The sequence below is a fragment of the Nomascus leucogenys genome, chromosome 24 (genome assembly GCF_006542625.1).
Source record: "Nomascus leucogenys isolate Asia chromosome 24, Asia_NLE_v1, whole genome shotgun sequence".
Taxonomy (NCBI): domain Eukaryota; kingdom Metazoa; phylum Chordata; class Mammalia; order Primates; family Hylobatidae; genus Nomascus; species Nomascus leucogenys.
The window spans coordinates 24,610,736-24,638,717 of record NC_044404.1 but is presented as its reverse complement, the minus strand read 5'-3'; the positions used below and the strand labels follow the sequence as shown (position 1 = coordinate 24,638,717).

General features: G+C 40.6%; 1 protein-coding gene and 1 non-coding gene across 18 annotated transcripts in view; one reads left to right on the top strand and one right to left on the bottom strand.

The window, feature by feature from the left end:
* Window positions 1-4,802: 4,802 nt before the first annotated feature.
* SRRM1 (serine and arginine repetitive matrix 1) overlaps window positions 4,803-27,982 on the bottom strand; it is a 30,014-nt gene continuing 6,834 nt past the window's right edge. For 5 of the 17 annotated variants that reach the window (XM_012498526.2, XM_030805289.1, XM_030805288.1 and 2 more), the window contains 14 exons: window positions 27,890-27,982; window positions 26,374-26,577; window positions 25,376-25,570; window positions 24,974-25,093; window positions 22,879-23,153; window positions 17,224-17,304; window positions 16,635-16,721; window positions 15,226-15,370; window positions 14,806-14,847; window positions 10,821-10,931; window positions 8,168-8,632; window positions 7,447-7,642; window positions 6,166-6,375; window positions 4,803-5,889 (listed from right to left, as the gene is read on the bottom strand). The exon at window positions 27,890-27,982 is cut by the window's right edge and continues 23 nt beyond it. In XM_012498526.2, coding sequence (XP_012353980.1) covers window positions 5,785-5,889; window positions 6,166-6,375; window positions 7,447-7,642; window positions 8,168-8,632; window positions 10,821-10,931; window positions 14,806-14,847; window positions 15,226-15,370; window positions 16,635-16,721; window positions 17,224-17,304; window positions 22,879-23,153; window positions 24,974-25,093; window positions 25,376-25,570; window positions 26,374-26,577; window positions 27,890-27,982 — 2,329 coding nt within the window. In that variant the 3' untranslated portion in view covers window positions 4,803-5,784. The remainder of the gene's footprint in view (window positions 5,890-6,165; window positions 6,376-7,446; window positions 7,643-8,167; window positions 8,633-10,820; window positions 10,932-14,805; window positions 14,848-15,225; window positions 15,371-16,634; window positions 16,722-17,223; window positions 17,305-22,878; window positions 23,154-24,973; window positions 25,094-25,375; window positions 25,571-26,373; window positions 26,578-27,889) is intronic. The other 12 variants (XM_030805286.1, XM_030805297.1, XM_030805298.1 and 9 more) reach the window with 6 other exon arrangements.
* LOC115833069 lies at window positions 10,661-10,765 on the top strand. Its single transcript, XR_004028522.1, has one exon. It is a non-coding gene; the product is annotated as a small nucleolar RNA U13 (small nucleolar RNA).

The window sequence follows — 27,982 nt, the reverse complement described above, 5'->3', positions numbered from 1 at the left end:
GAGGCAGGTAAGTCACTTGAGTCCAGGAGTTCGACACCAGTCATGGTGAAACTCCACCTGTACTAAAAAAATGCAAAAATTAGCCGGGCATGGTGGTGCATGCCTATAATCTCAGCTACTTAGGAGGTTGCAGTGGGAGGGTTGCTTCAGCCTGGGAGGTCGAGGCTGCAGTGAGCCATGACTGCATCACTGCATTCTGGCCTGGGTGACAGATAGAGATCCTGTTTCAAAAAATAAAAATAAAAAAATAAAAAAGAAATGAAGTATTGATGCCTGCTATAACTTGAATGAACCTGGAACACACTGTGCTAAGTGAAAGAAGCCAGACAAAAGGCCTAATATTGTATGATTTCAGTGAAATGTACAGAACAGGCAAATCTATAGATAGGAAAGTACTTGCCAGGGGCTGGGGCTAAAAGAACTGTCAGGGTAACTGAAGTGACTGTTAATGAGCACAAAGTTTCTTTTTGGGGTGATGACAATGTTTTGGAATAGATATTAGTGATGGTTGCATAACCTCTCAATACCACTGAGATGGTGAATTTTATGGCACGTGAGTTAAATCTTAAAAAAAAGAGAAATAAATTGCCTTAAATGGGGCTGATCTAAAATCCATTTCAGTTATCTAAACTTTGCCGTAATTCTAAGAATGGCTATGTGTCATGTTAGAATGGGAAGCTGTCTTTGTGGTATCATTGCATTATATGTATTAACTGACACATTTAAATCTTCAAAAACTCTGAGATAGATTCCATCATTTCCATTGAAGAGGAAATGGCAGCACCTCCAGGTCAAGTAACTTGCCTAAGACCATACAGTAGAAGCTATGGTAGAAATCTGCTTCACCAGACTCAGTGTGCAGTCTGCAAATTGTTTGCATGTCTGCATACCCAGTAGATGGGCGCTCCTTAAGGATAGCAGTCATCTTTTTTTTTGGGGAGTGATATGGCACAGTCACTGCTCACTGCAGCCCTGACCTCCCAGGCTCAAATGATCCTCCCTCCTCAGCCTCTGGAGTAGCTGGGACTACAGGTACATGCCACAGTGACCAGCTAATTTTTAGGCTTTTTGTAGAGACAGGGGTCACCTATGTTGCCCAGGCTAGTCTCAAACTCCTGGGCTCAAGCAATCCCCCCACCTTGGCCTTCCTAAAGTGCTGGGATTACAGGCATGAGCCACTGCGTCTGGCCTCTTCACTTTACCTCAAACCCTAGTAGGATCTGGCCAGTATGGATGCAATGATAATTAAATTTATTCATTCGTCGAATGAATACACTGGAATACGGTGTACAGTGGTACACTGGTTTGTACCACTGGGGACACAGCCATGAATAAGACCAACTTCCTGGCGAGCAAAAATGCATCATTTTAGGTAGCAAAAGTTGACATCCATGAAAACAAAGGAAAGGGAATTAGGGAAGTGTCCCAGGCAAACCAAGTAAAGAAACAAGCAATAAGAGCAGGAGTGCCTTCCAGGATAAAGGCAGTGGGCACGGTACAAAAATCTCTGAAAGAGAAGTCAGCTTTTTGGAAAAAAGGGAAGACAGGGTGGCCAGCATGGCTTGAGTAGACTGCTGAGTGACAATAAAGTTGCCAAAGCCGATTTGGCCCAATCCTATTAGGACTTGCAGGCCGTAGTAAGAAATTTGTGTTTTATTCTGAAACAGCTTTCTGAGGATTTTTAGCAGACCTGTGATCTGACTTGGGCTGTAGGGAACAGCATGCACGAGTATTGGGGAGTGGACAGTATGGCCACTGATAAGGACTCAGTGTTGAATAAATGACAGTGACAGGCACTGAAATGGACTGAGATCAGGATCGTATAAAAAATCCTATTTTGGACATGTTAATGTTGGTATGCCTTTTATGGTATTATGGCCGGATGTGGTGCCTCAGGCCTATAATCCCAGCACTTTGGGAGCCCGAGGCAGACGGATCACTTGAGGTCAAGAATTCGAGACAGCCTGGCCAATATGGTGAAACCCCATCTCTACTAAAAATAAAAAATTAGCAGCCGGGCACGGTGGCTCACGCCTGTAATCCCAGCACTTTGGGAGGCCGAGGCGGGTGGATCACCTGAGGTCAGGAGTTTAAGAGCAGCCTGGCCAACTTGGTGAAACCTTGTCTCTACTAAAAATACAAAAAATTAGCCGGGTGTGGTGGTGGGCGCCAATAATCCCAGCTGCTCAGGAGGCCGAAATGGGAGAATCGCTTGTACCTGGGAGGTGGAGGTTGCAGTGAGCTGAGATCGCGCCACTTGAACTCCAGCCTGGGTGACAGAGCGAGACTCCATCTCAAAAACAAAAACAAAATTAGCTGGGCATAGTGGCATGGTGGCAGGCCCTTGTAGTCCTAGCTACTCGGGAGATTGAGGCAGAATTGCTTGAACCAGGGAGGCAGAGGTAACAATGAGCCGAGATCGCACTACTGCACTCCAGCCTGGGTGACAGAGAGAGGCTCTGTCTCATATAAATAAATAAAATAAATGGCATTATCAAGCAGGTGGCTCAACAGGAGTCTAGCTCAGGGGGAAGTTTGAACTGGAGATTAAATACCTCAAACATCAAGATGACACTTAAAATCAAGAGACTAGGGATTAAGTACAGGGAAGGCAACCAAGGACAAAAAAAAGGCATACTACATCACTGCATGTTTAAAAGGACCTATTAGAGACAAAAGTTAGTGAGGTAGGACGATGACTAGTGTTGCTTAAAGGAACACGAGTGTGAGTCAACAAAGTGACCGATTGAGCCCAATCCTGCAGAAGTCTAATAAAATAAGGATTCAGAACTGATTGTTTAATTTGGCAAAAGGAAGGCTATGGCTAATCTTAAGAGTAGTCAAGTGGAGGAATAAAAGCCTACGGAGTAAGTAAACAAATGGACTGAATGATTGGCTGGACCCAAGTACAGTTGACCCTTGAACACAGGTTTACACTGCATGGATCCACTTATAGGCAGATTTTTCCACCTCTCCCATTGCTGGGACAGCAAGACCAACCCCCTCCCGTTTTTTCAGCCTCAAAGATGCCCAGGCTGGAGTGCAGTGGTGTGATCATGGCTCACAGCAGCCTCAACTTCCAAGGCTCAAGTGATCCTCCCACCTCAGCCTCATGGGTAGCTGAGGCTATAGGCACACGCCACCGTGCCTAGGGCTTTTTTAAAAAAAGTTTTTTAGAGATGAGGTCTCGCTGTTGTTGTCCAAGCTGGTCTCAAATTCCTGGAATCAAGCAGTCCTCCTGCCTCAGCCTCCCTAAGTGTTGGAATTACAGGCATGATCTACCATGCCTGGCAGGTACATTTTTAGGAAGTAAAAAAATTATACTTGAATTTTTGCCTGTGCAAGGGGTCAGTGCCTCAACCCTCTCATTGTTCAAGGGCCAACTCTACTCCGACGATGTTCACTGGTTTGTTCATATTGGGAAGGAAATGTCAGCAGCAACCATCTTAGAAAATAAGTATGATGTGCTTTTCTTTTATCATAGAATTGTAAAATCGAAAGGAGCCATGTAGAAGGCCCTTGAAAATTCTTAAGTTGCTGCACACACATAAAACTCTATGATCGACCACGGATAGAGCGTAGAGTCACTCACTCTGCACTACCTTAGCGCAGTCCCTATACAAGTTTCATCAAGCTTTTTTGCTTGTTACAAATCACTTGAAACCTGTAAAACACCTGTAAAAACAGTTCCTCATTGTTGAAGGTATATTTACTGTCCATGTCCTTTGAAAGATGTTTTTACCATCTTTATTTCAATAATTAACTGTGGTGAGTGCTGTAAAGGGAAAGTCTCAGCATATGATTGGAACATTTAGAATACTGGTGGGAGAAGTCCACCAGGCAAAGGGAAGAGCATTGCAGTCAAACAGTGTCTGTGTCTTCCCTAAGGCAGAAGGAGCAGTGCGGTGGCTCACACCTGTAATTCCAGCACTTTGGGAGGGCGAGGCAGGCAAATCACGAGGTCAGGAGTTCAAGACTAGCTTGGCCAAGATGGTGAAACCCCGTCTCTACTAAAAGTATTTAAAAAATAGCTTGGCGTAGTGGCGGCCACTTATAATCCCAGCTACTCAGGAGGCTGGGGCAGGAGAATCGCTTCAACCCAGGAGGCGGAGCTTGCAGTGAGCTGAGATTGCGCCACTGCACTCCAGCCTGGGTGACAGAGCAGGACCTCATCCAAAAAAAAAAGAAAGAAAAAGAAAAAAAAGAAAGAAATTAAGATTGTAGGCATTTTCTTCCTTGTTTTGCTTCAACTGCCAGAACTTATTATCAAACTATGCATGTGTCGACCTGCTCAGCTTAGGTTTCTGGTGAATTTCTTTCATACGAATGTTGCTGTTTTACCTCACACTATGTTAACAACTCAAGTTTTCGTTCCACTTAGTTTTAAATGCAAAACGGACTTGGTTGTAGATAGCCAAATATTAAGCGCGCATGCGCACGTGCGCACACACACGCGCGCGCACACACACACACACCCCTGCCCCACCGCCCCCGACAGAGGGTGTTCCAGTCATTCCTTAGCCTTTGTTCACTTCCTAACATGCCAGGCTCCTTCTGCCTTAGGGAAGACACAGACACTGTTTGTCTGACTGCAAATGCTCTTCCCTTTGCCTGGTGGACTTCTCCCACCAGTATTCTAAATGTTCCAATCACACGCTGAGACTTTCCCTTTATAGCAATCACCACAGTAATTATTGAAATAAAGATGGTAAAACCTTAATTTCATCACCTTTTCTTTCCCCTGCCCAACTCCCAACACACCAAAAGGTTTACATAGGCACTACTAAGTAAAAGTGAGTGGCAAAATTTTTAAATTTAGAAATTTATTCTGTTTAATCCACAAGCTTTATATAGCTTTAGTTTAAAAAAAAAATCAAAAAAAAAAAATCAAAACAAAAACAGTGAAACCAAGACACTATTCCAAAGTCTGGGCCCTTCCAGCCTTCCAAATACAAGAGGCTCTGAAAGTTGTATATACCAATTGGAAGAACAAGACAAAAATATGAACAGAGCCATGACATTTCATTAAACAAATTGTATGTAACTGAAGGATCCTTTCTGGGACTAGCTCATTGCCTTTACAAAAGAAAAAAACAAAACAAAAAAACAAAACCAGAAGAACAGAATGAGAGTCCAGTGTTCCAAATCAACTTGTTACACATCAATATAAACCCACAGTGTCCTGGCAAACAACATGCTTTCATTTTCTGTCTCATCCTAGAGCTCGAATCCTGATTCATTTCAGCAGAGACTCCACAGGCAACAGGAAAGATTGTGGCATTAAAATATTCATTTATACTTTTGTGGTAGTTCAAAACAGTGGTCTTATTTCTGGGCAAGCTTACAGACCATACAAGGTCAGAAGCATAACTTAAATGGGAGCTAAGACTTGAATGGAAAAAATGTAAGAAGAAGAAAGAAAAACAAAAAGAAAATCAAAACCAAAAAATAAACAAAAAAACTCCTCTGGGAATAGCCAGGGCATTTAAAGGAACCATAAAAATGCCAACAGTATTTAAACCCCCTTTTTTAAAAAGGGAATTTTTTTGGCTTAAAATATTTCGCTCAATGAATTATGTCAGCTGTCAATGAAAGAATGTCACTAATACACTGTGGACACCTTTTGCAATGTAAATCCATGCCCCCTTTTTTTTACATGTTGAACTTCAACCTAGCAATTATTACAACAAATGTTATAGTCTAAAGCTCAAACACATTTTAGCAATTTTGAAATTGAACTGCGTACAAACCAAATAAAATTTACATCATAACAAACATTTCCCCCTAAGACTGTGGGGACACTTGGGCCTTCCTCATTGATCTCAGGGCCTTTTCACGCAGGTGCTTTTCTAAATCATCAAGGTTATCTTCAGCTTCACTTTCAGTCTCCTAAAAAAAACAGAATTTACATGGTTAAGTCTTGAGATCCTGGTGGGAAATGCTGAGTAAAAAGCAGAATCAAAGTGTGGGGATCGATGCACGACTGAATATACTAAAACCCAGGGAACCACAAACTTTAAATGAGTGAACTGTATGGTATGTGAATTTTATCTCAGAGTAATTGGCTAATTAGTAGAAAAAACAATTTTGCTGCTTCTCAAAATAAAATGACTTTGCTATCTGTACGTATACTGCAAGACAGCCATATACAGAGTTCATAAATACCTTCTTCGGCTCTGGCGCTGCCACTGGCTCTTCCTGTGCTAATGTGGTTGTGGCAGCTGCAATGGCTGCAGGGGTCACAGCAGCTGCAGCAGCTGCAGCCACAGCCTTTTCCTTCTTGTGTTTTTTGTGCTTCTTGTGCTTCTTATCCTTTTTGTGTTTCTTGTCCTTCTTTTTCTTCTTTTTCTTTCCACCTCCTTCTTGATCTGAATTCTAGGAAGGAAAAAAAAAAAAACAACACCCAGCATTTATAATCAATCTGATTAATATTCTGTCCAATTGAACATTTTATTTCCTCAAATCCCCAATGGACAAATCTCAAGATTTCCAAAAGGCTTTGGAGGGTGTGAGTGGGGAAGGCCCAAGGCCAATTATCACCAAGAGAAGTATTCAAAGTCAGGGGCTATCTCCAGGATGAGCTCAATTCCAGCTCCTGAACTATTTGACCTTAGACAAATTGCTGAACTCTTTCTGAGACCTTTTTACCAAAAATAAGTGTAATAATCCCTACCTGATAAAGCTCGTGAAAATTAAATGAGAACATCTGTAAATCATCCATAATACTTGCCTAACGTGTAGCAGACTTTTAATAAATGGTACCAGCCATTAGTCTAAACACATGCCTGTATGAATGCCATGTCTCTAGCTACCATCTGAGCTCTCCTATCTTTAGAGTGGGGACGACTGGTTCTTCCTCATGACACACAAATTTATGCAAAAGGCAGGCTCCTATAATTTAATCCATAATATTTCAATTTCACACTTCTAAGCAATTACTTAAAATTCCTCACAAGTTAGCTTGCACAACTATTCAGTCAACCCAATTAAACATGGACATCTGAGGCCACAGCAGGAGGATCACTGGGGGCCAGGAGTTCAAGATCAGCCTGGTCAACACAGCAAGACCCTGTCTCTACAAAAAGTTAAAAACAAACAAAAAACCAGCCAGGTGCAGCAGCATGTGCCTATAATCCCAGCTACTTGGGAGGCTGAGGCGAAGGGATCACCTGCGTCCAGGAAGGCTGCTGTGAGCTATGATCATCCCGCTGCACTCAGCGTGGGTAATAGCATGAGATGCTGTCTCAAAAACAAACAAAAAACAGATGGACGTCTAACCACTGATTTTATGCAATACAGAAACCTGCCCAAGATCAGATGTATAACTCACAAGTGGGAAAAAAAGTTTAAACACCAATATTTTAATGCCCCAATGACATTTGCTCTGCTTCAAAGTGACCATATACGTATTTATAAAAGGGTGTCCAAAATAAGGCAGACACATACTCTTGGCGGTGATGGGCTCGGTGTTGGGCTTTTGGCCTTTTTGACCGGTACAGCTGGTGACCAGTTTGTAGACGGTGACTGAGACTGGACGGGGGATGGAGGTGCTGGGGGCTTTTTAGCTGCTGGCTCAGGAGACCCGGAGACAGATCGGGAGGATGAGACCCTCCTTACAGACTGTGGGCTTGGGGAAGCAGCCCTAGACAAAAAGGAAAAAACATTCAGCATTGAGAACAGACATTTCTTCACATGAGAAAACCACCAACTACACTGTGCAACCAGGTTATGAATTTCAAATATACCACTTAGATTGCTGGTTGATTCGACTAACATATATCCCATTTACATCACCTATGTTTCCCAGAGGGTGGCTAAAGCCCCATAATCCTCTATCTATTCTGTTAATGATGCTTCTTATGTAAAATTAGTAATGTCAGTTCCTTAGATCACACAAGAAATGTTCTATGTCTTACTCAAGTTTAGTTTTGGAAGCATACCCCTCAAAAACAAATTGATAACTGCTAAGAACCAAGTAAAAGCCTGTGGCATTTAATTTATACCACAGAAACTATCCCAAAAATGGAATAAGATCTGTAAATAGTACCTCAAGTTTGACTTAAAAGCTCATACTCATAACTTATTCCTTGTATATGGGGGGGGGGGAGCTTCCAAATATAAAGAGCTATGTAAGTATTCCTAATGAAAAAGCATAAAATATTTTTACTTTTTTATCTTTTTAGGCTCCGGAGTCCTGGAGACTCTCCTAATGGGCCTAGTACTTGGAGATGGGGACTGCCTTCTTTGGGGTGATGACGACGCTCCTCTTCGAACGGGTGGAGGACTTGAGGAGGTCTGAGGAGCTCGAGGCCGTGGTGAGGGCGAATGCCGTTTGTTTGGTTGCGGTGATCGGGCCTCCCGGGTAGAGCGGCTTGGGGAAGACCCTTTCCTATGCTTGGATGATAATGAGGGTGAACGTCTCTTGGTGACTGGGGAGCTTCTTTGTTTGGGAGGTGGAGAATGGGAGACCCGCCGCTTTGGTGGTGGAGATGGTGATGCTCTTCGTTTAGGAGGGGGAGGAGGTGAAGCCGTTCTTCTCTTTGGAGGTGGAGAAGGAGAGTATCTCCTCTGTATTGGAGGAGAGTATCTTCTAGGAGAAGGTGAGCGCCGACGTGGGGGAGGAGAAGGAGTCCTAGGAAAAAGACACATAATTAAGCTGAAAGGCTCAACAAAATACAGAAACAGGATGAAAAGTAATCAGTAGGTTTGGCTATACTGTAGTTAGCACTAGGCAAAGGGAATATATTTGTGAGTGAACATGCTATCTTTATATTCTCATTTAAATATCAATAAAACTTGTTTATCTCAGCTGACTGCAACACAGGACACTGCAAGACTAAGTACAAAAAAGAAAAAAAAGACATTTTGATTAACAAAAATTTGCAATTTTCAGAAGATGTGAATTTGTCAAGTCTTTTAACATCTATACGAAATCAACGTTTTTTGAAAAGAGAATCTTGCACTGTATTAACTGAACATCAGTTATTATATAATAACCAAGTAACTGTATTAGCAAAACTCTATTATGGTCACTTTAGGAAGTCTACGCTTTAAAGAGGTCTCCTATATGGTATCCTCTCTGAATGAGCATTTGGACACTGTATGAATAATTAAGAGTTCACTACATAAGCTTGAAAGACACTTCTACCTCCCCTCAAAGAGACAGTTCCATTTTCTGTCTCAAAAGGCCACTTTTCAGGCCAAAGTGCCTAATTTCCTCTTGTATCTTGCAGACTTTTAGATCAAAGTAAATTCCTGCCCAGAGTTAGCTTTACAACAGGCCATATATTTTGGCAATGTGGTAGGGCACAGTTTCATCACTGTATCTGGGCAATTATTTAGTAATTCTCAACTCCCATTTCCTCACCTGAAAAATGCACACAATACCAACTATCAAGCAAGGTCACTTTGAAGACTAGTAGTAAAGCATATAAAGCACCTAGCACTTTGCCTGGCACGTAACAGGCATTCAAGAGTGGCAGCCAGGCTGGGCAGAGTTGGTCACACCTGTAATCCCAGCACTCTGGGAGGCCGAGGAGGGAGGATCACCTGAGGTCAGGAGTTTGAGACCAGCCTGGCCAACATGGTGAAACCTCATCTCTACAAAAAAAATACAAAAACTGGCTGGGTGTGGTGGCAGGTGCCTGTAATCCCAGCTACTCGGGAGGCTGAGGCAGAAGAATCACTTGAACCCAGGACGCGTAGGTTACAGTGAGCTGAGATCGGCCACTGCATTCCAGCCTGAGTGACAGAGTGAGACTGTCTCAAAAGAAAATAAAAAAAGAGTGGCAGCATGCCATTACATTGCTTGGCAACATATCCGAGCAATGACATTAAAACATTTTCCCCTAATTTTTACTTTAAAATCGTTTTAGATGTACAGAAGAGCTACAAAAATAGATTTGCCACTTCACCATGCTAATATTTTATATAACCATAAGAAAATTAGCAAAACCATAAAATGAACCTCAGTGATAACTTAGTATTATTAAAATAGCACACAACCCAGTTTTCCACGAATGAATGTCCCTTTTCTGTTACAGGACTTAATCAATGTTCCTTTTCTGCTACAGGACCCTACATCTCTTTAGTTCCTGCCAATCCGTGACTGTTTCTGTCATTGTCTTTCATGACTGACACTTTCGAATATTGGTCAGGTATTCTGTAGAATGACTTTCAATTTGGGTTTGTCTGATTACTTCCTAATAATTAGACTGAGGTTCGGCATAATTGGTAAGCATACTACAGAGGTATCCAGGAAATACACGACGCCAATGTTTTATTGAGGACGTTATCTTTGATTATTTAGGTAAGAGATATCTGCCAGTATTCTCTAAATTTTCTCTTTACAATTACTAGTCAATACCATCTTTTAATGTATTAATATCTTTATGACAATACGTGATTCACCTGCTATAAAACCTATTTACCCATTTAAGGTTCATTTAAAGTATACAATTAAATGATTTTAGTATATTCATATAGTTCTGCAGCCATTACCATCCCCATGTCCACCCCACCCTAATCTGTTTTCTATCTCTATAGATTTGTGTATTCTAGACTTTTCATATAGATGGAATCATACGTGTTCTTTTATGACTGGCTGAACAGTGCTAGTCTGCTTACTCTAGTAAGATATAATAATCAGAAAGATTCAGAAATCCTTTTGTAGTTCATAAGCATGATGATTGGGTTTTCACACGCACACACAAGCTGTGCCTCTCTCCAACCCTGTTATGAAGTGAGCACCACCACTCATCTGATGTATCAGGGGCGGGGGGAGTTGGGAGATGCTCCAGTTAGCATATTTGACAAAGTACCTTCGTCGTGGTGGTGGTGTGGGAGTCCTGCGCCGTCGAGGGGGAGGGGCGGGAGAAGGAGACCGTCGCCTTCTGGTGGGTGGTGGGGATGGACTTCTCCTCCGTCTACCACTAAACCAAGAAGAATTCTAGTTAATTTTTTTTTTTTGAGATGGAGTCTTGCTCTGTCGCCCAGGCTGCAGTGCAATGGCACGATCTCAGCTCACTGCAACCTCCGCCTCCCAGGTTCAAGCAATTCTCCCACCTCAGCCTCCTGAGTAGTTGGGATTACAGGCACCCGTAATCATTCCTGGCTAATTTTTTAAAATATTTTTGTAGAGACGGAGTTTCACCATGTTGGCCAAGCTGGTCTTGAACTCCTGACCTCAGGTGATCCGCCCGCCTCAGCCTCTCAAAGTGCTGGGATTACAAGTGTGAGTTACCACACCTGGCCTATATAGTTAACTTTGAGTCAGTGGCATTTATAGTTAAGTGACCCAGAAGACACGGTTTCAATTATCATTAACCCCACGGGCAGCAATGGTTACTAAGTTTCAGAACAGTGTTTTTCTTTTTTTTTTTTTTTTTTTTTTTTTTTGAGACGGAGTCTCGCTCTGTCGCCCAGGCAGGAGTGCAGTGGCGCAATCTCGGCTCACTGCAAGCTCCGCCTCCCGGGTTCACGCCATTCTCCTGCCTCAGCCTCTCCGAGTAGCTGGGACTACAGGCGCCCGCCACCGCGCCCGGCTAATTTTTTGTATTTTTAGTAGAGACGGGGTTTCACCGTGGTCTCGATCTCCTGACCTCGTGATCCGCCCGCCTCGGCCTCCCAAAGTGCTGGGATTACAAGCGTGAGCCACCGCGCCCGGCCCAGAACAGTGTTTTTCAAACTACAGGTCAAGATCATTAGTCAAGACCTTGAGTGGCAGCATTAAAAAACTTAATAAAACCAGAGTGTTTTACTTGTGACAAGGGTAAATACCATTTTATGAAATTTTGGATCACAATACAGACATTCTTGACATGACACAGAGTGAAAAAGTTAGGCAACAGCACATCAGAGCCTGCTTTTTATTGGGGATGTGCATTAGAACCACCTGGGAAGCTTATGTGAGATTTATGTCTACCAGGTCTGGGCTAAGGTCCAGCCAGGTGTTTCTGGGAAAGGCTCTCCAGGTGATTCAGATTCCTTATTAGGAATCAACTGCTTTAGAGACTCTAATACAGAAATTCAAAAATGCCAATAGCTGCAAGTGGCTTAAGACCCAAATCTGGATGTCTCTGCTCCAAGCTCTTAATTTTTTTTGCCCAGGACAGGACTCATGCTTCCTGTGAATCTGGAATTATGCTTTGTCTTGGTTCCCGTTAGAAACTAAGAAAGCTCTGATAACTGAACAGACAAAATCCTAAAAGTCACCACTAAATTTTTCAACTTAAATCTGCTTATGCTTTGTGGGGACTAAGACCTCACACTAAATACACATAAAATATTCGAAACCAGGCTCTATCTCCCCTTCTTTTTTTTCTTTTGAGACGGAGTCTCGCTCTGTCACCCAGGCTGGAGTGCAGTGGCACGATCTGGGCTCACTGCAAGCTCTGCCTCCCGGGTTCATGCCATTCTCCTGCCTCAGCCTCCCGAGTAGCTGGGACTACAGGTGCCCACCACCACACCTGGCTAATTTTCTGTATTTTTATTAGAGATAAGGTTTCACCGTGTTAGCCAGGATGGTCTTTATCTCCTGACCTCGTGAACCGCCCGCCTCAGCCTCCCAAAGTGCTGGGATTACAGGCATGGGCCTCTTTTTTTTTTTTTTTTTTTTTTTTGAGACGGAGTTTTGCTCTTGTTGCCCAGGCTGGAGTGCAATGGCACGGTATCAGCTCACTGCAACCTCCACCTCCCAGATTCAAACGATTCTCCTGCCTGAGCCTCCCGAGTAGCTGGGACTACAGGCATGCGCCACCATGCCTGGCTAACTTTTTTGTATTTTTAGTAGAGATGGGGTTCCGTCATGTTGGCCAGGCTGGTCTCAAACGCCTGATCTCCGGTGATCCACCCATGTCAGCCTCCCAAAGTGCTGAGATTACAAGCATGAGCCACCGCACCCGGCCTCTATCTCCCCTTCTAAAATACGATACTGAAGCATAATTCCAAATAATCCTTCCTCCATCTCTAAATCCTAGGAACCTGATGGCAATTTCTAATGGCATTAAACTTGAAACTGCTGGTATATAACTTAAAATACTTTTTAAATGATGAGAAACAAAACAAAAACATCCTGGAGTAGAGCAATAAACGTTAGTGTTGATTTTACTGCTGTGAGGAATCTCTTTCCAGAACAGAAAGTATTTCCATAATTTGGTGGGGGGGGGGGGGGGGGAGGGAAGGGGAGATGAAAGAGAAGAAATTGCACCACTAATCTAACTCTGTAAAGCAATTGTTTAGTTGCTGTGCTAGCAACTTAACAAAAGCCAGAGGTAATTACAGCTGGGAAAGGAATGCTTTAGCAGCCAAACTAATCTTTTTTAGGTTTTTATCTTTCATTATCATGGAGCAGTTTCCTCCAGTGTAAATACCCTGTGCTTTGCCCCATCACAAACACTGCTCACTGGTTCCTTTCCAAGAAAACACTCTTATTGATGAGATTACCTAAAACAACACAGCTTCAAAAACTGAGCTACAAAAAGGACAGTGGGATAGCTTCAGCAAGGATAAATACTTCAAAATTCAGTGGCAGCTAAGGTCCCAAAAGCAGAAAGCTGGTTAAGACAGACTAGTGTAATGTCAAATGTATAGGTCTAAGATCCAACTTTGTCACTTTGTGGCCCTAAGAAACTACCCCATCGGGGCCGCTATCTTCTCACTTATGAGAGTAAGGCCTGAATTAGGGATTTGGCTCTAAAATTTTACAGTTTTATGGTCACAGTGACACTAACAATCAGAAGTTTCAATAAAGATATGCAGGTTGGGCCCAGTGGCTCATGCCTGTAATCCCAACACTTTGGGAGGCCGAGGTGGGTGGATCACCTGACGCCAGGAGTTTGAGACCATCCTGGCCAACATGGCGAAATCCCCTCTCTACTAAAAATACAAAAATTAGCTGGGTGTGGTGGCATGTGCCTGTAGTCCCAGCTACTCAGGAGGCTGAGGCAGGAGAATCGTTTGAACCTGCAAAGCAGAGGTTGCAGTGAGCCGAGGTTGCACCAATGCACTCCAGCCTGGGTGATAGAGCCAGACTCCATCTCAAAAAAAAAAAAAAAAAAAAAAAAAAAGTGATCTGCAATCTACCTTTCTACTACTGGAAAGACTGAACAGGGCCAAAGCCTTCCATTCGCTTTTATTTATTATTATTATTTTTGAGATGGAATTTAGCTCTGTTGCTAGGCTGGAGTACAGTGGGGTGATCTCAGCTCACTGCAACCTCCACCTCTCGGGTTCAAGCGATTCTCCTGCCTCAGCCTTCCGAGTAGCTGGGATTATAGGCACGTGCCAACACTCCCAGCTAATTTTTCTATTTTTAGTAGAAATGGGGTTTCACCATGTTGGCCAGGATGGTCTTGATCTCCTGACCTCGTGATCCTCTCACTTTTAATATTTCTAAAGTTTCTCCCTAGTTTTTCTTGCCCTCCCTAATTTCACCACAAATACAAAGTCCCTCCCCCCAAATCTAAGGAGCAATTAATCCTATCTCTGGAAAAGTATCCAGATACTGCTAAAAATCTGTGTGCCACTTGATGTAAGTTGATGCACATTATCACAAAAGAGCACAACCAGATATTAAAAATCTAAGTTCAAATGAGGGTCTAAACCAAACAGCTCATGTATAATTCTCCCTATCATTAATCTAATGTGTTAAAAAAAAAATACTCAAACCAAAACAACTTAGGATCTGCACATCCATAGCCACAGCCACCATATATTTAAGAAGGAGATGAGGTCACCTAAATAGGAAATTAAGTCACTAAAATTTTTGACATGTAACCCTAATTTACAAAGTAGTGTCTAACCAACCTTTTAGTCACTGGCGATTGCCATCGCTTTCCCATCTGCATCCTGAGAGCAGTGGAGAAAAACAAATGTCAAGAATTCCATTCACTAAATTATTTACTTGGGTGGATTAAGTACCATTAATGGAGACATTTTTAAATATTCAAAGATGTTCAGGAGTTACTGCTATAATAGTTTGGTTTATTTTTCTAATCATGCACACATATATGACATGGTGGTTTAAAATTTACCAATTCTAAATTAAATATTAATAACCACCAACAAAGCAAAAACAAAACAAAACAAAAACCCTAAAAAGCAAACAAAAATCCAACCATATCCAAATACCTGAAGGAGTTAACCAAATTCTCAAATAATCCCAAGTTATCAAATTTCATCACAATTACAGAACATCAGTGAACATCACTGAAGCAAAGATGTTACCGAGGGGAAGTCTCTTTTTGGCGCTTTCGTGGTGATGGAGAAGCACTCCGGGAAGGGGAATGTCTCCGCCGCCTGCCAACCTCACCATTCTTCACATGGGATCTCTTGGGTCGTTCATCTTCTGAGGAGGAGGAGGAGCCAGAGTCTATAATTACACAATTAAAAAAATATTACATTAGCTTTGTGCTTGAATCTGTCCAAGTTTTCCGAAATCTAGGTGGATGGAGTGTTCACTAGGGTAAGCAAGCATGTATATAGGCCATCAGTTCTGAACAGAATCATTATCAATATATGATCAATGATTTCAAAGCCAAGCATATTATTTAAATAAGATATAGACATCATTTCCACAGTGTAATCCAATCAAGATGGCACACTCTAAGAAGTCTAGGCTGGGCACAGTGGCTCACCCCTGTAACCCCAGCATTTGGGAGGCCAAGGCAGAAAGACCACTTGCGCCTCCTGAGTAGCTGGGATTACAGGCCTGCACCATCATGCCTAACTAATCTTTGTATTTTTAGTAGAGACAGGGTTTTGCCATGTTGGCCAGGCTGGTCTCAAACTCCTGACCTCAAGTGATCCGTCTACCTCAGCCTCCTAAAGTGTTGGGATTACAGGTGTGAGCCACCACACCCAGCCTGGTATATTCTTATAATAAAAAATGCAAATAGCAAAACAATACGGTAGATTATTTTCTTTTCTTTTGGAAACAAAGCCTTGCTCTGCTGCCCAGGCTCCCAGGCTGGAGTGCAGTGGTGCGATCTCAGCTCACTCACTGCAACCTCTGCCTCCTGGGTTCAAGGGATTCTCCTGCCTGGGCCTCCCAAGTAACTGGGATTACAGGTGTGCGCCACTATGCCCGGTTAATTTTTGTATTTTTTGTAGAGACGGGGTTTCGCCCTATTGGCCAGGATGGTCTTGAACTCCTGATCTCAAGTGACCTGCTCACCTCGGCCTCCCAAAGTGCTGGGACTACAGGTGTGAGCCACTGCGTCCAGTCTAGATTTTTAATAGGGAAAGATGTTCTAAATATACTGTTAAGTTAAAAAGGGAGGCAACATATCTACAGTTGAGCTCCTGTGGGGTTTTTTCTTTTCCTTTTTCTATATGCACAGAAAATTTCTGAATAAAACTTTAGGAGGCTGGAAAAAGAATGATACTTTTCCAATTTTATACTTCTGTTTTCTGTTTCACTATTGTATCCTAGGGACCTATTACTTTTATAACAATGTAACAGAAAATTATATTTTGCAAAAGGACTTAAAACCAAAAAAAGGAATAATCCTGCCTCCTCAGACAGATTTCTATGTAGGCAAGTAAGTAGTCATGCTGCACACATAGATGTTTATATACCAAGTATTTTTTATTAGGAAATGCAGGTAGAAAAAAACTTTCATCACCGTCCATACCAGATGAAGACTGCTGGTTCTGTCGTCTGTATTGGCGTCTCTGCTGCACAGAATCTGCTGCAGCCATTTTGCCACCTTTATCTTCTTCTGAAAGATGGATGCATTTAGAAAGTGTTTCTTTAGTTAAGCATATAGAAAATTTGCAATTTGAATAGGAAAATAGTCTCTCAAACCTTCATTTGGTTGGATAAAAAATACAACTACTATATTTTTTTAAAAAGAGTTTAAAATGCCAATTCACATGCTGATTTAGACTATCTTCACCAAATATAATAAAATTTATTTAGGCATTTATTACAGGTCAGGCTGGTGCCAAGCATTTTATAAGCAGATACAGATAACTGTCAAAAACCTCTACTGTCCCTATTTCGGAGCTGAAAGAAGAAAGGCTCAGATAAGTTAATTAAAACAGAAACAGTTAAATTCTGGAATGGGGATTCCACTCAAGTCTGTCTGACTTCAGTCTTAGCTCTTATCCTATACTTCATCTTCAAGCAGAAGGGGATGACCAAATGTGCAAAAAATCAACATCAGCTTTAAGAAAAACAAAAACAAACAAACAAAAATCAGAAAAAAACAACAAACTTACCCGATTCAGATAACTCTACTTTTCTAGGCTTCGGTGCTGGTGAAGGGGATTCTCTTTTCTCAGTACCTTTATGTTTTGTCACTAAAAAAGAATAAGAGTGGAAAAAAAGCTTATGTACAAACAAAGGTCTATACAAGATGCCTTTCTTTTAATTTTTAAAATTTATTATTATTTTTAAATAAAGATGGGGTCTCACTATATTAGTCAGGCTAGTCTTGAACTCCTGACCTCAAGCAATCCTCCTGCCTCAGCTTCCCAAAGTGTTGGGATTACAGGCATGAGCCACTGTGCCCAGCCAAGATGCCTTCCTATTACAAAAATGGGTGTGACTACTCTCAAAAAGAATTTATGAAGAATTAAAAAAATTCCCGTAAGACCTTGTTGCCATATCTGAACATTATCTGAAGTGAGGCAAGAATTTTTAAATATTGAATGAAAAGCCTCAAAAAGTTCTACAATGATTTTCAAATCTTGAGATTCTCCCAAGAAAACCAACAGTTAAAGGAAATTGGGAGCTGCTACTGAGTAGAACAAGCTCAGTAAAGTAAACCTCTGTGTGCTACTTGAGCTCCACAATCTAACATACACACCCTCCACACCCATACTCACTCCCTCACACTCAACTTCAGAGACTTCATCAACATGAAAGCTTTTAAGCAACCACTATAGGTGGGTTCGGAAAAGTAAAAGATGATAAATGATTAAGAAATAAGATCTGATGAAACTTTCACAAAGATATTTGGTCTAGAAAAGAAGAATGGCTGCCCAACAGGCTAAAGGTTCTTTATGTAGAGCATAATCTTCACAACAGCAGAGGGGATTTAAACTACCCATGAAAAAAAGCAGACCACCACAACAGTAAAAATTATTAAATACAAAGACTTGAGGATTCTTTCCAAAGAGCTAGAAAGAAAAAAAGGCATTTCTATATCTAAAGTAGTAGGAGAGCAGTGGGTATCCTATGAATTATCCAATTGTCTTTTACCAATGACATAGAAATATGGTAACTACCTTTTGTAAGCCTGCTGTATTAGACATACTATTAACACAGTAGTATCACATCCCTTTCTCCCTGTTCCATTCCACAAGAGAGGAAACCTGAGGCTTAAAAAGAAGCAACTTCGCCTCAGTCACAAAGACAATTTAAGTGAGCTAAGATGTGAATCCAAGAATCTATTTTTAGGTCATGGGTTTTAATCCGAACAACTATCTCTGCTTATAGTATCTATCCATTGCTACAACTAAAATCCTAAGTATATTCACATATAAACATACATATATATATACACACACACCATAGATTAACCTGAAACACCACTTGAGAACATCCCAATAAGAAATAAATCTACAGACAATTTGATCCCCTCAGGATCCTGATACCTGTTTTGTGTGATTAAAGCAATTGCCACGGAATGTTTGACTCAGAATACAGATACATCTCATTTAACAGACACTCACATTCAGAATTCTGTAATGGTTTATTCCAAGGGGCAGTAATTAGAGAACCAGTGATCTAACACAGTAATCGCATCTTTACTAAAGAAGTCAAAATGAAGAATTTACCAGTATGCCTTTTCAATGAACAGACTTTTCCTTTTCTCTTTCTTTTTTTTTTTTTTTTTTTTTTGAGACAGAGTTTTGCTCTTGTTGCCCAGGCTGGAGTGCAATGGCACGATCTCGGCTCACTGCAACCTCCGCCTCCCGGGTTCAAGGGATTCTCCTGCCTCAGCCACCCGAGTACCTGGGATTACAGGCATGCGCCAACCACACCTGGCTAATTTTGTATTTTTAGTAGAGACGGAGTTTCTCCACGTTGGTCATGCAGGTCTTGAACTCCCAACCTCAGGTGATCCGCCCACCTCTGCCTCCCCAAGTGCTGGGATTACAGGCGTGAGCCACCGCGCCCAGCGACTTTTCTTAAAATTTCTACGTAATAAGCCATTTGGACAAATCACTGGATTGGGTAAAGAATGGCTATCACTCAATTAGATTACCAGGAATCACGACAGCACAAATAGCAAACTATACTTAATACTATATTTTAACAAATTCAAAGAAATAAAAATATTTTAAAATTGTTAACTATTTGAGGCTCTTTTTCTAAGTCCATATTTTCTATTTTTAAGTGTTACTTAATCCTCAATTTCTGAAAAGATATTATGGGCATGTAGTTAAAAAGTGCATATCCAAGTTACCACCTTAGAGAACTGGGTTCCCAAACTTGCTTTGGAAGCTGATTGTTTGGATACATTTTCCCCTAAGAAACATTAAAAATGTGGTTATGCTTACAAGATAGTTGGCAAAAGCCTACTCATTATATAATACAAGTGAATTGTAACATTATTTACATTTTCCCCCAGTGGAAATACACATCTGGAGTTGCATCCTGATTCAATTTCTCACTAATTACTTAGCTAAAGTAGTCTTTATTAATACATTTATATTAGCTGGGTGTGGTGGCAGGCGCCTGCAATCCCAGCTACTCGTGAGGCTGAGGCAGGAGAATCGCTTGAACCTGGGAGGCAGAGGTTGCAGTGAGCCGAGATTGCACCATTGCACTCCAGCCTGGGCGACAGAGCAAGACTCTGTCTCGAAAAAAAAAAAAAAAAAAAAAAAATTATACCATTAAACATCAAACAGCTATCATTTATATACTCCTACTCTGGTTTAATACAATTGAATCACAGCATTATTAATATTATAACAGCAGTTTAGATTTCTATTTTTCTAGATGACACTTTACACCATTTACTTTGTTAATATTGTTTTAAGTATTCAAGGGACAAAATCATTCTAGCATGAAGTCAGAAATTGTAGAAGGCAACTTTAAAACCAGAATTTTAAATTGAATCCAATAGTTCTATTAATTATTAATCTTAGACCTGCCCAAAAGATCACTTATTAAGTTACTCTGTGACCAGCAATAGTAAAATAACCATTTAATTGTCTAGATTGCACAATTTACGTGGCCAAGCTAATCTAAAAAAATCAAAATTACCACAACGGTCACCACCAGTATTGATCATATGTTAACACACTTCACTGTGCCACTGATTTCAAGCATTATTTTATGTACTAAGATAATGCCAATTTATGAAACGTCAAATTACAAATGTTTCCCCTAAGATCCCTTCAGATGACTGTATACTGTATTCCAAATAATTAACCTATAAGTTCCCCAAAACACTTTTCCTGCCTCCCTCCCACTCCATTTGCCCACTATCAAGAGCAGAGCCCTAAAGCCCTGATTAGTGGCCACTACAGAAAATGTAACTGTAATATCTATTACATTTCAATGATGTTACTGTTCTAAGCAGCAGAAACTGCAAAGTAATTTCTGAAATCATACTGCCAGATAGAGAAGCTAAAAAATTTCAACCCTGCCCTCCATTTCTCACCTTTAGCAATCAAAGAGGAATTCTGGGGTAGGAAAGTTGGGAAAAGTATTCACTATTTAACTGGGAACGACAACTCAAGTTTTATTCCTAGTTGGTTGACCTTGACCAAGTCAACTAACCTGAAAATCTGTTTCTTGATGACAATTGTTAAGGTCTTTTCTAGCTCTGAAATTTCATCACAGAGGGCTGGGATCAGTTTAATATAAAAGGTTATGTCTTGGCCGGGTGTGGTGGCTCACACTTGCAATCCCAGGGGTTGGAGGCTGCAGGGAGCTATGACTGGGCCACTGCACTCCAGCCCGGGTGACAGAGTGAGATGCTGGCTCTATTTGGGGGAGTAGTGGGGAGAGGTTATTTCCAAGTAGCTCAAACCAATATTCAGCTCCAGTGGTCACAGGGGAGACTGACTACACTGCCTGTAGTGCCTCTCTTTGGGTAGGTTGTTTGAACATGAAAGCCCTGTCCCAAAACCCACAGAAATACTACTTTCACCATGGCTTACTTCTTTCCTATGTACATATCCACTCTGCCTTGTTTGCAAAAAATATACGCCAAAACACAAGAAATTAGCATCTGTGCAGATGCTTTTTAAAGGGTACCTAATAATTCTTAACAATCAGCCTGTTTTAACAAGGATTGGTCCCTCTGTTCAGGTACTTTTGCAACTCTTTGGCTATATGATATAAATAGAAAAAAATCATCACTTGATGTGTTTTTGCAAAGTAACAGGTGAAAACACTTGTTTTTTTCCCTGGAGAGCTTTGTGGCTCCAGACAAAGAATAAATATTCAGAAGTACAAACTTCACAGGAAAAAACAAAATAGGTCAGGGCCACGGGCGTCGGATTTGGACATGGTAACTGAAAATGGACTGAAATTTTCCCAATGCTAAAAAGCAGTATGGTACATGAGATTATGAAAATAGTGATCCTGAAGCCCCTCTCTCAAACTGAGGACTGAACCTGGAACAGTTACAGGCTTCTCTACTTTCACTAGCTGCTTCTCTAAGGGGCCAACAAAAATGGCCATGTCTTATTTAATGAATGTATCACTACAATAAAAATGTCACAATTCAGAAAACATTACTTTTTACAGACTGTCATAATCTGCTGGTCACCCTTTCACTCTGTCAGCTTATCTATGCCTCATTGTCACAGATACAAAAAAGGAAAGCAAAATTTGCCTTTCTAGGTATCACCGCATTGCAGCCTTGGGGAGTGGGGAGATAAGGCAACAGGGTGAATAATTAGCAATGCTGGTCTCATCAAGCTCATTAAAATGTATAATGAAAATTTTGCCCATCCTCCTTTCTTTGTTTCTAGCCTGAAATTTTTTCTCTTTTTTAAGAGTCAGGATCTCGCTATGGTGCTGAGGCCAGCCTTGAACTTCTGGGATCAAGTGATCTTCCTGCCTTAGCCTTCTGAGTAGCTGGGACAACAGGCTCATGCCACCACTCCTGGCTCTATCCAGTGTGTGTTAACCTACAGATTGCTCCTTAAAACTCAATTGCTTTAGCAGCTTTTAAGATCCTCCCCATCCCTTACTACTCACCTTTTAGGCTGTATCATTACAGCCCTAAGCTCCAGAGAGCCTGGTTCAAACGGACACTACAGTTTTTTCCATGCGTATTTAATGCTCACAGAACAAACCCCAATAGACCACAACCTTCACTCAGACTAACACAGCATTCTACTTGCCTGGCAGGATCACAGATCATAAATTCCTCAGAAATCAATCTGCAGAATAAAGCAAGGACAACACTCAGAAGAACCCTGCCTAGAGCCTAAATTAAAAAAACAAATCAGCTTTTAAGAGGACACCATGTCCTTTGCTTGGGAGCGCAATGCAACCAAGAAAGAACTAAAAGAGAATATGAAGTCCTCTTGTTTAAGGTATCAAACCAAAAATCTTCAGGAGAAAAAAAAGTTAACTGGTCTCATAGTAATAAAAAGATCCCTTATCATGCCAACGCAAACTTTGATATGTTACCCCAACTCAAACAGCCCACGGCTGGTAAAAGATTTCTCCACCTGCGCAATGCCAGAGGGCATTGCTAAAACAAAACCCTTTTACACATAAAAAAAGCCCCAAGATTTTAAAGCAGGGAAGAGGCAGGCTTATAAGCAAACCTACAGAGAGTATCAGATACAAATATTATCTAGCTATTTCATACTTTGAGAGTGAGCAGGGGGCAATAACTGACTATACTTTGTAGCCAAAGAAAGAGAGAACATGTTTCATATGTGTTTGATTTTTACCTTTACCTGAAGTTCTCCCTGGAGACACAGAAACACGACTCTTTCTTGTACGGTTTGACTGCTGGGGTGTTGGGGAATGCCGAGTTTTGGGTGGTGGAGTTGCAGGAGGTGATGGCCTGTGCCTTCGCCTTGGAGGACTTGCTGAAGGAGATAACCTACGAGTTTTCCGAGGGGGGCTGGATGTCCTCTTGGGAGGCTTCTTTGGTGGTGACCGTGAACGAGATGAAGAGGATGATGAGCTACTCCCAGACAAGGATGCTGACGAACGTCTTCTTCTGTGGAATGAAGTATTCATATTCACTAACTGCACCCTTATAAAGAACGGCCTTACAGGTATGAACAGTTTACACAAAAATACAGCTATTTTAATCCAACTTTTGAGTTTATGTAGCTAAGCACATAAATGAGTCCAAAAGAATGGGGAAAAAAACCATAGCCTAGGCCAGGAAACAGCTAGTTCTGAGACTAAATATAAACGACTTAGTCTGATAAATACTTCTGTCTGTGTTCTCTCTCCAGTTATCAAACTTGTCAGGTTGAATGCTATAATAAAATAACTAACTAGTCCTTCTGCCTTAGGAATGGTATTGGTGTTTTGGAGTTTGCATACAAAATTGGGGGCAAGGTATTTTTCATTTAATAACACAATGTTGAGAAACCTTTAGGTTGCATTTTTAAAAAAGATGTGTAAAACTAAGAGTTCATTTAGCTACATAAACTTAGAAGCAGGGGCCTCTCGAATTCTGCGGCAAAATTTGTGTTAAGTTCTGTTGCAATTATGTGTACCTGCAGAATTCACCTTTGGCGGAAGAATTCCTGAGAACCTGAAAAAAAGAAACCCTACCTTAAGTGTGAGATAAAAACTGGCTGAAAGGGAATCTTAAACAATCTGTAAAATATTGACTGCTAAATGGCTGAGTAAGCACAATTTAAACATGCTGTTTGCAAAACTCCAGTATAAGAAATAGCTGCTTCCACTAATCTTGTACTAGGAAGCACCAGCATTACTTTTCTCCTAAAGGGGAATTAGAGAAGTGTGATGCCTGGAAATTGACTGACCATTTACCTCACTAATTTCCTCTATGAGCCTAACACATCGATTCTTTGTAACAGTAGTAATAGTTCAATATATCTTGACAACCCCTCCCCAAAGAAAATTTTCAAAATATGGGACTCTGAAAAACCTGACTGCAGAAACAAAGTAACTTTACAGAGCTTACTTGATTTTTCCCCTTTATTTCCAAATTCATTTGGTTCCCTGAAAGAACTTTAAAAGATTCAAACAAAAAATTCTGTCCAAAATATAACTGGAAGCTTAATCATCGGCATTTCTTCCAAAGCCAGGTGAAACGTACTGCAAGAAGGCACAAAAACTGCTACCAGTGCACTAGGACTCGACTCTCGGTAGATTTAGCCACTAACTTTTTGTTTAAAGTGATATATCCAAGATTCAAATATTTTATCTTATGCTCATTTTAGAATGATTTAAGAAAAAGAACACTGGTACAGTCGGGGTTTTGAAAAATAACCAGACACTAAACTAGTAATAACAATTCTATCTATGGAATATAGATATATTCCCCAGGGATTATGGAAAACTTCCAAGTTATGCTATTTCTGTCTGAATTACTTATAAGCTTCATTACTTCTATAATGAGAATTTTCTATATGAGAATTTTATGAAAAATTCATAAAAATATTTTTCTCAAAGTATAATAGCAAATGAATTACTTTAATACTGGTAAAAGGAGCTTACTGGCCCTATAATCAGCTACTTTTCAGAAGCCAGTTAAAAGCCAAAGAGAAGGTGGCCAATTCCCTTACTTAGTAGGATTTCTCGGTGAAGTCTGGAAGGGTAAAAGTTAACAGAAAAGTGTCAATAAGATGAATTTCTCGTTTACTTTCCAACACCAGACATTTTTCATAACACGAACAATTGCATTACACTTCAAATGAAACAGACTCTTTAGAAGACACTGTCTAACATCACTTATGAGTTCTTTCTTCCAGGGGACACTAATTTACAGATTATCCTAAAAGAAAGATTATCCAGAAGTGTCAAACACTTGACACTTCCAAATTTTAAAAATCTTACCGTCTTACTGGCGATCTACTCCTTCTATGCCTTGGTGGAGGAGGCATTCTTCTTGGTGGAGTTCTTCTTCGAGGAGATGGCCGCCTTCTTGGGCTTGGCCGCCTTCTAGGTGAATACGATCTGCCATAACAAACAGAATTAGGTCCTGAATAAACCAGGAGTGAGGAATTTCTTGGCTTAGTTTTCTCAATGGCCACATCTAAAAAATAAATTTCAAGGATCACAATTTTCCATTTATGTAGATTTTTATGGTACACAGAAAAGTGTCCTCAAATTCTGTGTACATTCAAAAAATATTTGTACTAAACATCTTCTACCACTTTGAAATTATTTATCTAATTGTACCCAGTAGAGTAGCATATAAAACCTAAGATCTTTGTTGATCTTAAAGCCACAACTCACCTTGATCGGGATCTATGGCGCCGCCTAGGTCGAGTGTGAGAAGGAGAGCGGGACCGCGTCCGGGATCTTGATTTGGAGCGTGACCGAGATCGTGGTCGGGTCTTCTCCTTCTCCTTTTCTTTTTTGGAATTTTTTTCTGGAGAAGGTTCTTTAGGCTCTGGTATAGGTTCAGGTTTGGGAACTTTCAGAATGTCACTGTGGAAACAAAAGCTTTTTTTTTTTTTTTTGCCTTCTTATACTCAGCCTTCTAAATCATTATACAATGATGTAATAAAGTATTTCTGAAACTTTTCAAAATTCACAGACTTGTCTCTGGCTCCAAAAGACACGTAAGTATGTATGTACCTATCACTGAAACCCAGTGAGCAACTAATAATTCCAACCACGTACATTTTCTTCTTCTGAGACAGGGTCGCACTCTTGTCACTCAGGCTGGAGTGTACTGGCACGATCTTGACTCACTGCAGCTTCAACCTCCCAGGCTCAAGTGATCCTCCCACCTCAGCCTCCTGAGTAGCTGGGACTATAGGCACGTGCCACCATGCCCGGCTAATTTGTATGTGTGTGTACATATACATATATATATTTTTTTAGTACAGATGGAGTTTCACCATGTTGCCCCAGGCTGGTCTCTAACTCGGAGCTCAAGCGATCCACCCACCTCAGCCTCTCCAAGTGCTGAGATTACAGGCATGCACCCTCGCATCTGGCAACTACATACATTTCTTAAAAGTGCGAAGTTGTCCACAATACATTGAGGAAAAAAACAAGTTACAATATATAAAATACCTGAAACAATACAACCAAAAGATAGTAATGGTCACCCTCTGGGGCATTTTCTTTTAATATACTCTCTTAACAATTTCTTTTCAACAAACTAATTTTATAATTTAAAAAATCTAAAAGGAAAATAGTTTTATTTTAACTCAGATGTCATATTTGCAGTCACTATTAATCTAAAATTGTGATTATTTATAAATGAATTTTTATGTACTTGCCTAGTAGAAGTAGCCTCTTGTACTGAAGGTTCTTTTACTTTCACTGAAGGTTCTGGGAGCTCTGGAGTTTTTTCCTTCTTTTCTGGAGCAGGGGAAGGACTCCGGCTCTTGGTTCTGTGACGGGGAGATCGAGAATGACTGCGCTTTCTCTCTCTCCTGACAGGGGAAGATCGTCTTCTAGGGGAAGGAGATCTGGATTTGCGTCTAGGATGAAAGTAATTTTTTTCAGGTTTTTAAATAACACGGATTGGAAGAGAGGAGTCAAAGGGAGAAGTGAGGATTAATCTTTAGTTACACTATTGTTGTTTATATCCGAGATGTTTCCCTATGGAAATAAGACATGCTAATCTCATCTACTTGATAGGGAAGAGAAAGACAAGCAAATGAAAGATAACATTCTCGAGTATATCAGTTATAAGGGAGGAAAGCACTAACTTGGGACTCGAGACTTAGGTTCTTAATCATTCCCAGAGATCAAAAGACCAACTTTTCAGAGGCAAAGAGGATGCTTTAAAGCAAACAATGATAATCCCTGACAACAAATCAAACTCCCAAACATTTAACATTTAGATGCCGACAGATTACAATGGAGTTCATCAGGAAGAGCCTCGGTATGCCAGAAAAATGACTAGTACCATTAAAGCAACATGTTCTTCAGAAAAGAGAAATACACATCAAACATCCAGAAGATGGCTTTTTTGCGAGAGGAGAAGCCCTCTATCTTAACAGTAGCCTGCCTAACTCGAAGGGTTTTTTTCTTATTCACACAGAAGAAAAATGGCAGACATACTTCATCAATAGTCAAGTAGTTACCACCATGACAATCTGTGCTTAGCTCTATAAATATTACTTCCATAAAGAGATTTTAGTATCAAATATATAAATGAAAGGGACAAAGAAATTACCGCTTCTCTTTACTAATTCCAGCAGACATTTATGAAAGAAATAAGCAGAACCCTAAAAATAAAAAGCCTAATGGAGTTCTCACCTTTCACCACAAATACAGAAGCTGAGTCCTGGATTTAAAAATGTGAACCTAACAATAGTCTCACTGGAAGAAGAAAACAAATAAATGATCTGAAGTTTGGGTTCAGTACAACCATCTAAGAAAAGCAGAAGAGGGAATTAGGTAAGTATTACATGAACAGCTAATGAGTACAGATTTCTTTTTGGAAGAAAGGAAATGGAAAGAAAAAGTGAATCAGAGTACATTTTAAAAAACCCAAATTAACTGTTATGAACTAAAGCAATATGGAAGAAAAAGTTTAAAGTTTTGATTTAGGAATTTAGAGTTGGATAACTCATCAAGATCTGCGAGACACTCATGGCTAAATTATCTGTCTCAAACAAAAGATGACAGATTTCTTCAGTCCAGAGGCAAGCCATAGGTCACCATGAAAACTGCATGATGGAACAAATTCCTTGAATAGCGCTGTTAGATTCCTTTTTAACTAAGGAAGTTTCCTAAGACCTAAAGTACCTGTAAAACATCAGTTATGCATCTATTGTATGATACCTTCTTGGGCTACGAGACCTCTCCCTTTTTTCTCTGCTGCTTTCTTTTTCTTCCTTATCTCTTTTATCTTTGTCTTCATCTTGCTTTTTCATA